Here is a 14,770-nt window from a genome sequence, read left to right on the forward strand (position 1 = left end):
TCCATAGACAGAATATCATTATCTTGTGTCTGAAATGGTCCTGCTGGACTTGCTATTTGAATCTAAAATCTGAGCTGAAGCAGGCTTTATCTGACAGTGCAGAAAAACCATCAATCTTCTGTTTTAAGTTTCTTCTCAGCTTTACTCCCATGTTTTCTTTCACTTTCCTATCTTGTCCTACACACAGTGTTTCTCAACCTTGACAATTTTAAGGCACGTGGACTTCAACTCCCAGAATTTAAGGCACATGGACTTCAACTCCCAGAATTCCACAGCCAGCAACAGTATGAACAATTCTCTCTCAGAGGTTGAGATGTACAAGGACTAAGATGTGTTCTGAGGTGCAGAGTTCATCAGACTTCATATTGAGAAGGATTAAATTCTTTCTCTCATGATTTTTTTTTTTAAAAGTGTTATGTTGGAAATGCCACAGCTAAGAGCAGAAGTTAATTTTCAAGACAAGGCAGAACAACCTGTCATGAGACACCTCCATCCCTGACACCTGAGCTAACTTCAAAGGGAGACTCAGTGTCTTTCCTCTAATGTTTAAATGGTCTCATTTTATAACCTTCTGTAAATATGCCATTGTCAGTAATGCAAACTCTGTTTTTGACAGCAAAGTGCTTACAAAGCAGCTTTTAGCTTTTTCAAGACTTTACTTTGATCTGTGGTGGACTTTCTGTCTTAATATTATTTGCATATTCTGGTAATTTAAGTGTTTCCATCAGCTGTATCCTTCTAGGAATCCATATTATTATTATTTCTGGGCAGCCTCTTGAATTATCTTATCTACAAACTGCAAAGATTTAATATGAAGTTAATTTTTTGCGTTATTTTCCCCGCATTTCTTCATCCAGTGGTAAAAAGCATACTTTCCTATGAAATCCCTTTTTTCAAGGTGTTGCCACTGATTGTTTTGTTGCTCATCATTTACCTTCAAGGTAAAGTTATAGTCCATGAGTAGAAATGATATTAAATAATACTGTCATTTTAAAAAAAGCCCAACCTCCCATGAAAATAATAAAATAAACACTGCAAAGTCACAGAATAAAAGAGCAACAATCTTTCAAGCAAGAGAGTACAACCAAAATTTATTTTGCTAAAAAAAGTTAGTAGAAGTCCAGGTCAGGAAACAAAGACACTTCCTTGTAAAAAGTCATTGAAAGGCAAAGGATCATTTTTGAAAAAGTTCTGTCTCTGATCACCACACATTTCAAAAGTTAGACCCACCAGGAGAAAATTCTCAGATAGCTATTTCTATAGATGGAGACATTTTGCAAATAAAATTAACAGGTGCTTTGACTGTTACTTCATATGATCTTAGTAATTGTGCTGCTATGACCTGAAACCGGTCAACCTACCATACTTAATGAATCTTAAAAACAATTATATAATATCTCCTATTTTTGTGTTCTTTTATATTTATTTCTCTTAGATAGTTGATCTATCTAATTCATTTAGTTTTGAGGCTTACAGCCTATCTCCACCATGATTTTGATATGAGATGCCTTCTGTTTTAAAGTTTCAAAGGGAGCATGTGCTGTCCATGTACTAGTTTCTGTAGAAGAGTATGTGATAAGCGTGTGCATAGAGGCATTTTTTCACCATTAATCAATGCTGAATTGAATTTGATTTAGCTCATGGAGCACCCCACAAATACTGCACTAAAAACATTTTTCTAAGTATCATTTGAGATTGCATTTATACAGTTCAGTCTGTACTGTTCTGAAGAAGAATAAATGTTCCATCTAAAGTGTGCTAGAATAAAAATTATGGTGTGAATGTGGAAATGTGTTGTTATGGCTGCTGCTTTTTGAAAACCAGACTGATCTATTCTAATGACCACCTTCTCTTCTTTTTCCACCTCTGTCATTCAGCCAGGCATAAAAGGTGACTGCAAAAGCATGAGAATCTTTTTCTACCAGGTTGTTGGATGATGATTGATAGTTCTTTGTGCAGTTACATGCATTCAGAACATGAGCATTTGTTCAGGTACAGCTTGAGCATTTACCAAGTGAACCTGTGGCTAAAAAAAAGATCTGAACTCAAACTTTTAAAGCCCAGTGCTATGTATTGGATCACAGAGACAATAGAGAGATACATCAAAAGGGTCTCTAATGACTCCTGATTTAAAAGTTATAGGATATGGATGCTGTTCCTGAACTATAGCAGACATATGCAGACTACTAAATACAGAAGAAAGCTCTTTTTTTTTAAAGACAAGCAATGACTGACTATGCTGCTACGTATCATTTTTTTCTGACATCCCCCCCCCCACACCAGGCTTGCTTTGCAGAAACTCTGGAACCTTGCCCAGGGTTTTTCTTGCAATGGGGGCAAGATAACGTCTGACTGCCATTTCTGACCTTACCATTGAAAATCCCATTTCCTCACCCATAAATCATTGCTCAAGGGGGAAGAGGTGGGGCAGGTAGCCCTGGGGAATAAAACTGGAGGAAAAGGAAGATGTGAGTGGACAGAAAGGTTAAATAATTCAACTGTTTATTCTTCTCATCTTTCTGGCGTGTAGGTTTGCATGTCTGAGAATATGAATGCTTTTGCTTTTGTAAGAAACCTCTTACATTAGCCTTTGTAGCCTCTTCCCTTTCCTTACCTCCACCTCTTTCCTCCACAAAAATATCACTGCTTGAGCTTCTCTGCGCCTCCTTCCCAGCCCCACCAGAGTCACAGATTATGCATTGTTCAGGGTTAGAAATGTGACAGCCTGGGTACGTCTTAGCTTCCTGAGCTCATTAGTAAAGAGCAACATGCTCTCTGGAAGAAGTGTCAGGAGTCCCCTTAGCAAGCACTGCATTGAATTTGGAAGCTGAGCCAGTGTAATGTTGCTTCAGTTGGTGTGCCTGCAGCTCTCAACAGTGGCAGAAGAGTTGATTCTTTGTTTGGAAGGAAAAAAGGGGGTGAGATATGGAAGCATTCAGACCTAGCCCTTCCGTCACCAAAACATTCAGTGATTTTATGCTGTGAGCACCTCTGCTATAATCATGTGGGAATGAATGACCAGAATGCTGTTCAGGAAGGAATTGGTGCATTGTACAATTTTCCCCAGCTGCCACCAGAAGAGCATCCTCACATAAACATTCCCAAGTATGTTGTTCTGAACAACCTTTCTCTGCCTATGCCTAACATAAGGTTTTATTAATTCACAATACCCTGAGTTTCGCCCTCCATCTGTCATCTCACCTGCCACCAGACTGCTGTCCCTTCAGTGCAGTTAGCAAAACAGAAATAATAAGAAATCATTTCAGTGGTTCAGTGTCAGATTGGAGGGAGAGGGTGGAAATTATCCCCAAAGCTGCTGGCAAGCACATTTTTTGTGTAAAGAGGCCTTAAACCACCGGAGAATTCCTGGATTGTCTCAGGCTGCTGTGTGTGATGTCCATCATGCTGTATGAACACCATCTGTTCGGTATTATACTCTCAGTTGCCAGGCTACCTGCTCTGTGCTGTAACACTTGACTGGCTGGCTGAATGTTAGCAGCATTATCCCAGAAGTACTAAGGGGGAGGAGGAGGGGGAGGGAACAGTAGTCATGATTAAGCCATCTGCAAGCACAGGGGAGGGTGGAAATGGGGGAAAAAAGGCAGAGCGCCCAGGGCAGCAATCAGTCACCAATAGGCTGACACAAGCCATCAAGAATTGGACCCGTGATGCCACCTGCTGGTGCAACAGAGAAACATTAGCCAAGTGGATGTTCTCACACTCCTCTTAATCCAGAGCTACCTGCAGTTTTGATAGATGGGTGGATTTAGAAGAAAAATGTACACTGCATCCTTTGTAGCACATAACCACTACTGGGTGCTTAAGAAGCTTTTAACAATACTCAGAGCCTTATGAGGTGCAATAGATGCCTCTCAAGTTCCACTTGAACCTTACAGGGCAAAAGAGAGGATGCCACGTTGAATGTGTTTTCTAAAAGGCACATCTCTTCCTCTGACTTTCTCTTTCTAGTCTAATTAAGTTCTAACTTCCTGTTATGCATCTTTGCTGTATGATAGTTGCTATTGGTCAAAGTGCTAATGAACTGTTTTGCCACAAAGATTTATTTCAGTCCCTCCTTAAGAGTTTTCTAGCCAAAGCCTGCAGGTATATCATGATATGTTGGTTTGAGATAGGCAGACAAGAGCACTCACAAGAATATTTTTCTAAACTCATAAGGATTACTTTCTTGAATCCTGCATTTCAGTCATAACAAGCTTGCATTATTTAAATCTCATTGGGAGTTTAAAAACAGTCCATTTTTAGTTAGTTTCTTCTAATCATTATGAAACACAGTAGAAAAAAAATATTTTTAAAGGTAAGTACCTAGTATGACAAGATTTTGCAGCTATACCTTTAATTGGAAAAGTATCATAATAATAACCTTTCCCTCAGTGAGTTTCCATGCTGAAGACCTTTTCATCAACCTCACCTTATCTAAAGATGATTATGATGAGACAACGGAGACTGATTATATAGATAGGAAGAAAAACCACGTGGTTCTGTTTTGCTATTGCATCAGCTCACTCATTCACAATGATTGCACAAATTAATATGAAACTTACTGGACTGACATCCAGAATTTACAAAAGAAGACTGAGCTTTGCTTGCAAGAGATTATCACTGTTTTTAATCTAGCCCCTGTGCCATTCCTCATCTATGTCTACCCTGCATTATTTATTTTTTATTTTATTTATTAAAGAAATGTATATGACCGCCCAGCTCAAGTCAAATAAATGTGAGAGGGAGACTAACTGAGAAAGTCATGGTTAATTTATTTACATTACATAAATCCAAGGCAGGAAAAACAAATCAAAATTTTGGTAGACTTCCAAATGCCTGTATCTGAATCCAAAAGCTGTTAATACCTAATTTCAGATTTACCTCTTAACCCTTTTTTCCTACCCTTTTCTAATTCTGGCCATGTTTTCAGATATTTGGCTTTTACTCTTTGCTTGTGCTAAACTCTTTATCTGTTATTGTGCTCATCACCACTGACAACTTGTTAAGACTGATTTTCCAGTGTTATTTATAAGTGAAGCTACCAAATTTTCTTTCCCTTTGGTAGACACTCATTGATGTAGTTAAAAAGAGAGAAATTCAGAATATAATGTGCTTTGCCTTGTAATGAATTATTCTATATTCTACCAATACAGAAAGTGGTTGAAAAATTTACCAAAAGAAAATTTGACTCACATTCTGTATTTTGCAAAACTGTTATCAGAGTGGTTAATGCAAATGTTCACAAATTTTTAAAATCCAAAACATTGCAGCAACCAATTTTGCTAAAGTTGTTTTTACAAAGCATGCAATTTTTTTTAATTACGGAAGTTTTACCACTTCCTAACACTTCCAGGTTTAATTCAAAACATTGCACTAAACCATACTGCCTGGTCTCTTCCCTAGTCAAATCATTTGGAAAGACTCTGTTTCATGAGATTACATCATCAGAGATTCTATTGGCATTTGTGGCCAATAATGATGTCCAGATTTTATAATTTCTTGGGGACTCACTCTTTTTTGATATCAAACATGGAACTTAATGCAATGGGATACTGACTAGGATTTAGGTAAATAGTAATTCCAAATCACAGGGAAAGCATTAGGTTGGTGACTGACCTCTGGCATTGTTCCTTCTGTTTTCTGTTCTCTTCCTTATTATTTTAATTTTTTGCAAAGGAAAATGTTTAATATAATGATTTCTTTAATGTACAGTATACCTGCATACTCTCTAACTTATAACTTTATGTATTTCATTGTTTAGGACCAGCACGCTGTGGGATTGTCTCGATCCACAGGTCCCATGCAGTCCGCTGTATCCTCAGGATCCAGTAATGTGGGCACAAATCCTGGCAATGCCAATTTCTTGGGCAACCAGCCTCAAGCAGCCATTATGAAGCAAATGCTGATTGAGCAGAGGGCCCAACTCCAAATGATGGAGCAGCAGAAGCAACACTTTCTTCTAAGAGAGCAACGGCAGCAGCACATCTTGGCGGAACAAGTACAATATATTGTTTTTCTACATATCTTAAACATTACTTCCCAACACTGACAGCATTAGGGCTCTGTAGCACTTTGAATTCTATCTCCAAAAGTTCCTTTGAGGCAGGCAGAATTAAAGTACAGGTAATCCTCGACTTACAACAGATTGTTTAGTGATCATTCAAAGTTACAACAGTACTGAAAAAAGTGACTTATGACCGTTTTTCACACTTATGACCGTTGCAGCATCCCCATGGTCACGTGATCAAAATTCATATGCTTGGCAACTGGCTCATACTTAGATGGTGGCAGTGTCCCGGGGTCATGTGATCATCTTTTGTGACCTGACAAGCAGAGTCAATGGGGAAGACATGTTACTAATTTAACAACTGCAGTGATTCACTTAACAACTGTGGCAAGAAGTTTGTAAAATGGGACAAAATTCACTTAACAAACATTTTGCAGGAAGTTGCTTGATATATTGTACACCAATTGGAACCACTTGTTCTGTAAGAAAAATTACGACCATTAATAAGCAAATATTCAGTACAGCAATTGAATATAGATACATTTTGAAATCTATCAAAGTTCTTTTCATGCAGCTTATAAAGTGTGCCTCTAAATGAAGTTACAAGTTCTTTTGGAGCCAAAGACAATAAGCATACCAGTAAATAAAGGAGTGTTGTGCTTAATTATTAGTTAAAATAAATAGATTGAAAAGTATGTGTCAGGCACAAAGGATCAGGACCATATATTGCAGCACATAACATTTATTCAAGTCTGCACAAAATTCTAGTCAACTAATGATCAGCACAAAATTGGCGCTAGATAGGGGTCAAAGGAATTAAAGGAAGTGTGGACTTGGATCATTTGTGACAACGTAAGGATTCTAAGCCAATGACATGTTTAACTCTGCCTCCCAGCTATGCCTGCTCTTCTCCTACAGCATAACATAAAAAGCATACCAATCAAGATAACAGTCAAATCTCTTATAAGCTGCCAGGAGCTGCTTAATAATGATAGCAGATATATCCCATGGGTGACCAGTGTGCAGCCAGCACACAAAATAGAATATTGGAGTAGAATCAGACCCCTTGATCTATGCAAAGCTATCTACTGCTCACTTCACTAGCCACTTCACATAAGCACTTATCTTTGGAGAGTCCTTTCTAGTAAAGGAACAGTATCAGTGCTCTACTATTGGCTGTCATAGCAACCCAATGGGCAACTTTCCCTTCTTAACCCCTTTTCTTTTGTTTTTCTAGCATTTACAGCAGCAGTCACATTTGCCTCGGCAGCACTTTCAGCAACAGCAGCGAAATCCTTATCCAGTCCAACCAGTCACTCAGTTTCCAGGTGAGAGCTAAACACTTGTTAGGTTCAGAAGCTGCTTATCTCTCTTTGATATTTACGTGCTTATTTCTCTCTATAATGATTATCTATGTAAAACAGCCACTACTTTGTTATTTTAAAACAGCATCTTCAGGAGGTACAATCTTATCTAACACAAGTAGGCAGTAGCTACTAAGACTTTGCAACAATCTAGATATAATGGAGGAAAAAGGTGATATGCACACATGAGTGTGCTCACATCACATCTATTTGTGATTTCTTTACTCCTTTCTAGGCTCACATGGCTATTATTATCCAGGAAAAGATATCTTTGAGTTAAGGAGTTGCTGACAGGTATAACAAGCATACCTGGTGTGTTTTGAACCCCCATTCCTCTTTGAATCCAGGTCACCATATAGCCCTAGATGCTACTTCTTTCCTTCTCTTCACTGTCAACAGGCACACCAAAAAATACTTTAAAAAATCTAAATTAGAAGATTGGTTACAAAACTTATTTGCCAAAAAAATACAAACAATTCTGATTAGTGGAGTGATCCTCTTAGATATTCTGCATTTTGCATTAGAAATTTAACCATCTTGTAGTGCCAGATGGCAGGAAGAGACAGAAACAAGCAAGCATATTCATTACATGTAGTCTGCTCTACCACAATCTGCAAGCTGTTAATGAGAGTGGAGACAGCCAGTTGGTGTAGCAGTTAAGGCATTGAGCTAGAAACTGGATGTCTGAGTTCTAGTCTTGCCTTAGGCATGAAACCAACTGGATGACCTTGGGCCAGTCCTTCTGTGTCTGTCCCAGGAAGAAGGCAATGGCAAACTACTTTGGAAAACCTTGCCAAAAAACTGCAAGGTCTAGTCCAGACAGTTTCCAAGTCAAAAGGATGGCAGATTTCAAATGTAAATCTATCCCATTCACATTCTAAGCAAAAAGTAGAGATGCAATTGAGAGAATTTCTGTGTTTATGGTGATGTAAACTTCCCCAATCCCAAAGATTGGATGATGTGCATCAGTATAAAGAACAAAATGTGATGTCAAACAGAAAGTGTAGAACAAACCTGAATAAACATAAAATAATTAAAATAACAAGATGGCTAAAAAGACTAAGATAGCTGCTCACCGATCAGATCAGATGAGGCTAAAGGTTCCCTGGAATAATGATTTCAATTGTTTACGAAATGCTAGGAATATATGGGAGAATATATAGTACTTCTGGATGAAGTGTATCGCAGACAATGGGGGAAATGGATACTTTGGATGCCAGACAAAACCTGATTAAAAAATATTTCCAAGGGAAATTTAATAGAAGAAAAGTTCTTCTCCCCCCCACCTTTAAAATATTTAAATATAGCAAATGTGCTTCAGTCAAGCAGAGTATGGACTCAGGATGGCTGGTTCTGAAGCTGTAAATACCCTGAAAAATGGCTAGTGTTTAAGAGCTTTGTAAGTCAGTTGTACAAACTCCAGCCTCACCCTCCATAACCCTGATTAGCAGAACACTGTCAGGGGATGTCAATGCAGAGTCAAAAAAATGGGGGACATGCTGACATTGCCTAATGTCTTCACACAAACACTGCAGTTTACTTACTTGCATTAGATGTCTGGACTGTAGTATGAAATGGCAATAGCCACATGATGATGTCATTGTGGAAGTATCACAGTTGTGGAAACCTCTGCTCCTATACGCAAGGCACTTGCTTTTGTCCTGCTTTCCATGTTTCCAGCTTTCTCCTTTAAATAATTCTTTGGAAGGAAGACTATATGGAAATAAAATTTATGGGTTATAGAATGCTATTAAAACAGTTGATTTTATGTACATTTACTATAATACACTTATTATTTTTCCCTAATCACAGCCCCCTGTAGCTCATGGAATATTTTTACAACCTCTAGTTTATTTACATTAATTCATTCCAAAAGAAACATCTAATCTAATGGCATACCCCCAAAATGCATAATTTGTTGGAGTCTTCTAGCCTTGTTTTACATCAGGGGCTCCACTGGACATCATTTTTATCAGTATGTATAATGATGCATATGGATAGGGCGAGAATATTCTGAGGAGGATGCCTGTACTTTTTGAAGATTATTCTCATTACATTATTTATCTGTATCCTTCAAAATGCTCGTGAAACTCTGCCACTGATTCGGGGCAATTTTTTTTATTAGAGAAAGTTGTGGAGATTTCAAAAAAGGGCTGTTGGAGCCATTGGAGCCTGGGTCCACAGCTGCCTGAGCCTACCTGCTCAGTGAGTAAGAGACACAGATGTGATTGGTTCCTTTTTAAATCAGATCTTGCCCAGTCTCTCTTTCTCTCTCTCAGCCCAACCAACCTCACAGAATTGTTGTGGAGGAAAATGGAAGGAGGGAGTACTATATATATGCTGAGTTTTTAAACAAATGACAGGATATTAACTCAGGAATACATGTTATACATGTATGGGCTGCATAGTCTTTTTACTGTAGAAAAAGTTGTAAAGGAAAAACTACCAAGGAATTTTTACTTTCTTCTATTATATTCAGCATCACACCGAACTCTTGGCAGAGTCAAAATTCTTATCACTATTTTTAAATAAGAGATGATAAACGTAAGGGCATATTTGTTTTCCAGAAAGCAATCATGCCTCCAAGATAATTCACTTTTCATCGTGAAGAGGCTAGAATTTAATAAGGAAAGGTTTTTCTGATTCCTCAACATTGGTTCAAGGTGGAGTAAAATGTGCTTACAGTATTGATTTGTTAATACACAATCTCTGTGTAAAATATCTAGAGGAGAAAGCATCTTTTCTCTTTTCTGTAGACATAACTAGAAACAACACTATATATCCATTCACATATGACGCCTAAGCAATAACAAATTGATTAACCTCTCAGCAACTGACACGGTTTTCATTTTAAAAGATAATGGGAATAGTTAAAGAGTTTCTTGGATAGTTAATGGTCAGATCATTGTTTACTTGTTCAATTCTTCATTTCCAAATAGATCTCTAATGAATGCTTGCATAATTATAGTCCCCTGTAATCATGACCTTCAGCATTTGGCTGGCCACTAAATAATGCAAAATCTGAATCACACTCAACCTCTGCTTCTTTGAAAACAGGAAAACATTTATCCTCAAACTTTAAACAAGATTGTAACATGATGATATAGAACAACAGCTGAGCAATACTTCAGATTTGAAGGTCAAATGGTGCTTCTGAGTATGCAAGGGTACAAGTATAGAATAACCTGCTGTGCGCTGTGCACTAAAGCCTTTTTTGCCTTCTAACCCAACAGCCCTAAATGTTTAGTTACTATAAAATCGCAACACATTATTCTATTCTCAGTCTGTAGCAACAATATATTTTTTAAGTATTTTTATTTATGAGAAAAGCAGAGAAGATCATTGTGATCACAAAAATGTTATGCAGAAGATGAACCCAGGATAGAATTTTAGCATTTTCTGGAATTTTCTATGGACAGAGCTTCCTAGCAAAACATTGTTGATAACCACCCAGAGTGGCCATATACATCTTCTAAATAGATCAAAAATTACGTTTAGAGACAATGTGTTCATGTTTAATCCTTAGCATTTCCAAGTAGGACTGGAAAAGACTCCACCTGAGAGACTGGAAAAAAGTTCCACCTCTTTAGCTTGGTTTTGTATGTATTAGATAAAGAAATTGTCTGCTATATAAAAGTCATATTGCTACGATCTAACATGGCTCTAAAAGTGACTTTATTGGTAGGATTTTCTAGAGACATGTAATCTTGCTTATAAGCTAAGCAAAATAATATTCCAACATCATAAAGTCAGAATTTTGCAAGTCAGAGCTTACAACACAGCTGAGGTATTCACATATGTAACAAATCTGAATATTAATATAAAAATGTCTAGATTATTTCTTGCATATATTTTGCAAAAATATTTTGCCAAGTTCTTCCAACTGCAAATTCTTTCAGTAAATTGAAGTTCACTCTAACCTTTTTCCTTCTGCTGCTTTAGGTTCTCCACAAGATATAGCTGCAGTGAGAAACCAGACTGCTCTTCAGAGCATGAGGACTTCCCGAATGATACCTCAGAATGCTAGCATGATGTCTTTGGCGGCATCTCAGAACACTGCAGCAATATCTGCAACAGGTAGCCAGTCTGAGATGGGAATGACTCCTTACAGCAGCCCAGTGACTGGACAGCCAGGAATGTACAGTATGAACTCAGGAATGAGCCAAATGTTGCAGCACCCAAACCAAAATAGTATAAATATAATACACAATCCAAGTCAGGGGCCAAGGCAGCCCGGTTCAACACAAGGAGTTGGCATAGTCAGCAGCTTTGGTCCAAATGTTTTAGTAAACTCTACTGTAGCTCAACAACATCAGCAAATGAAAGGACCTGTGGGACAAGTTATGACCAGATCACAAGCCCCCAGGCTTCAAAATATGATGGGGCCAGTCCCACAAGGAACACCGAATTGGCAGGTAAGAGGACTGCAAGGTATCCCTGGAAGGACTAGCAATGAAATTGGATCTTTCAATAATGGATCTGCTTATTCAATGCAATCAAGTCAGCCAAGGCTGCCTAAACAACATTTTCCTCAAGGTATTGGTCAATCTATTATGGATACAAATGGAGCAGTACGGACACTGAACTCAGGTGTAGGGAGACAGATGTTGCAACAACTCCCTGGACAACAAGGAACTAATAACCAATCCAGATCAATGGTTATGCCTACGATAAGTCAGGCAGTTTCTTCTCTAACTGGTTTTAATCAATCTCCTGCACAACAAATACCTGGAAGTAGCTTCAATCAGAGCAGCCAAGGTCAGATCTACGAGAGGAATCCCACTCAAGACATATCTTATAGCTATAGCAATGAAGGAACTGGAGGGTCCTTTCCAAATATAACTGAAAACACCAATCTTGTAGACTCCATCATTAAAAGTGGTCCAGGAGATGAATGGATACAAGAACTTGATGAACTGTTTGGAAATCCATAGCACATGGAGATGTTTAGTTCCAATATTTGTGGGGTCAAAAAAGGAAAGCAGGATGATGTCCATCCTTGTTTCTTTGTTTTGTTTTTAAAGCTGTGCAAGGCTAGCTGATCTGTGAAGGCATAGATGGAATTTGAAGCAATGACAAAAAGTCCTTGCCAACTTCCCACAGCAGTCTCCATGCCATAGCGTACCTGCTGCAGGTCAGAATGAGAGAGAGACTGAGAGAGAGAGAGAGAAAAAAAGAGAAAAGCTCAAAAAGTGCTGCTTTCTGCCCATGGGCCACAGAAAGTGTCAGGCAGTTTCCATGTGCCAAAGCACTGGCTGTCCTGTAACAATGCACTTTCTATGCAGTTCTGTTAGAGCTGTTGTAGTTTTCAGGATACAGAACAGGCAGCTTCTGAGATAAAGCTGGAGAGTCAAAACTAGGTGACTGTATAAGTGACAAACACAAAGATCTTAACTCTGAATTTAATAAATACCAAGCTTTTCCATGCAATGTGTGTAATCTGATAGAGAATTACATAAAGGTTGTTTCAATGTGGTGATGATGATATCAGGGTTGAATGAGTTCAGTCGGTGCCCTATCAATGCTTCTTAAGGTGCGTGATGGATTCTAGTAAAAGAGCTTGTCTTTTCTCTAGTGTCCATTTCCTGCATAATCAAATGATTCCTGACTCATTAAGTATGAGGAAAAACACAGCGCAGGACAAACAAGTTTGTATAATAATTGTATTACTCACTAGCTGCCTCCAAAGATAGTGATGCAATACAAAAGTAATTGGAAAAAGGGAGATAGGTCTAAGGAAATGAAAACGTTGATATTGATCCTGTATTCTGGAAATACAGGATCAAGTGAGGTTGGGCTATACAAACTGTTGGCTTGATCTTCCAAAGATGTCATGAGAATCAAGGAACAACTGCTCTAAAGATCACACAGAAATGGGCCAATAGCTGTATTGGCTGTCATATACAGTCCATTGAACACCTCTATCAAAGCATCCCTTGACAGCTTGAGAGTGAGTTTATGCTCTATGTTCTTCAAACACATGTCCTCTTTTCTACACCTCCTACTTTCTACAAGCGTTAAGCTCTTTAAAAAGATTAAACTGATCAATGAAAAACAAAATTTTAAAAAAATTAAAAATCCATTGATGTAATTTTTAGTAGCAGTTGTATATAAGTATTTGACATTGCAAATATTTTTCATAGATTTGTGCAATTTGAAGTACTAGAATTTAACTGCAATTATTTTAGGTCCTTAAGAGTCTAGATTGGCATTACTTGTAACATTGGAAATTGAATGTGTGACCACCTATCTGTATATTGAACATGGGGTTCATGTTAAATACATCCACATCCAGAGCATTCTCAGGGTCTGATTTATATGTTTCTCTTAAGTTTTCCATCTAGGCAAATTTGTTTTTAGAGATACATTTTTGGTAGAATAGCAGCAGACAGTGAGGGGACTTTGCCATTCATTCTTTGGTTCATGACATTCTCTGATCGTATCTCTTATACATTTCCAGATTAAGATTACCATGCATATTGGAAGAAATGTTTTGAAAAGCTCAAAAAGCATGTAGAAAAGCACAGAACACTTCATTTATCCATAATTTTCCTCCTCTAGAAACAGCTTTTCTTCAAAAATGAAGGAGGGGTTTTTAGTTATGTGTTTTACTTAAATACTATTTAGCTCATCAAACACTTCGTGTTGGGATATAAGATTTAAATAGCATAGATCTAAAATTCCTGTATGCAGGCGCATATCCTACTGCAATTACTGACAGACTTTTTGCTGATTCTTATGAGAGTTGATTTCTTGTCAGTACTAAAATATAAATTGACCAGTGCATTTGCACATTGGTACTGTAGATTAGACATTTGGCCAAAAAATTGTATGCTTATAACAGATAGATTTTATCATGCACTCAGTGCACAGTGTGCCAAATTGAGTTCTGATCATAGCACTAGTGGAGTGCATGTAAAGATCCAAAGAAGTTTTAATCCACACATTTATTCAATTTATTTAATAAAATTATACCACATTCAGATGAAAGAGAGAAAAGAAATGAAGCTTTTGTGCGGTGCAGCAGTCAGACGAAGCTGAAAAATGTGACCAGTTAAGTATGGAAAAATTAGGAAAGAAGTTAAGTGAATGTTTTTATCATCTCCCTCAATCTCCTGGAAAGATTGATAAGAGAGGACTTATGGTGCAATCCTATATATGTTTATTCAGAAATAGGTTCCATTTTCTTTGAGCTAAACCCGGTAAGGGGCTATAGGATTGCAACATTAAAACATGAGTTTCATCTACACAAATTCTAGTAAGTTCCATTTTATTAGAATAATAGAGAAATTAACTTTGTGTTTGATAATGCACTCATACAAAGTTTATTATATTTGTAAATTTTCCTCCAAATACTTTAAACTGGGACCAAGTAATAAAAAATACTGTTTAATATCGG

The 14,770-nt window shown here is 37.6% G+C and overlaps 1 protein-coding gene across 1 annotated transcript in view; it reads left to right on the top strand.

Annotated features, from left to right (window-relative positions):
- Positions 1–12,355, top strand: part of MAML3 (mastermind like transcriptional coactivator 3) — a 272,729-nt gene extending 260,374 nt beyond the window's left edge. Inside the window, exons 3-6 of the mRNA XM_029285330.1 lie at positions 5,762–5,998; positions 6,124–6,147; positions 7,254–7,335; positions 11,314–12,355. Coding sequence (XP_029141163.1) covers positions 5,762–5,998; positions 6,124–6,147; positions 7,254–7,335; positions 11,314–12,305 — 1,335 coding nt within the window. The 3' untranslated portion in view covers positions 12,306–12,355. The remainder of the gene's footprint in view (positions 1–5,761; positions 5,999–6,123; positions 6,148–7,253; positions 7,336–11,313) is intronic.
- The last annotated feature ends 2,415 nt before the right edge of the window (positions 12,356–14,770 follow it).

The sequence above is a fragment of the Protobothrops mucrosquamatus genome, unplaced genomic scaffold (genome assembly GCF_001527695.2).
Source record: "Protobothrops mucrosquamatus isolate PMUCROS unplaced genomic scaffold, P.Mucros_1.0 scaffold1519, whole genome shotgun sequence".
NCBI classification, from domain to species: Eukaryota; Metazoa; Chordata; class Lepidosauria; order Squamata; family Viperidae; genus Protobothrops; species Protobothrops mucrosquamatus.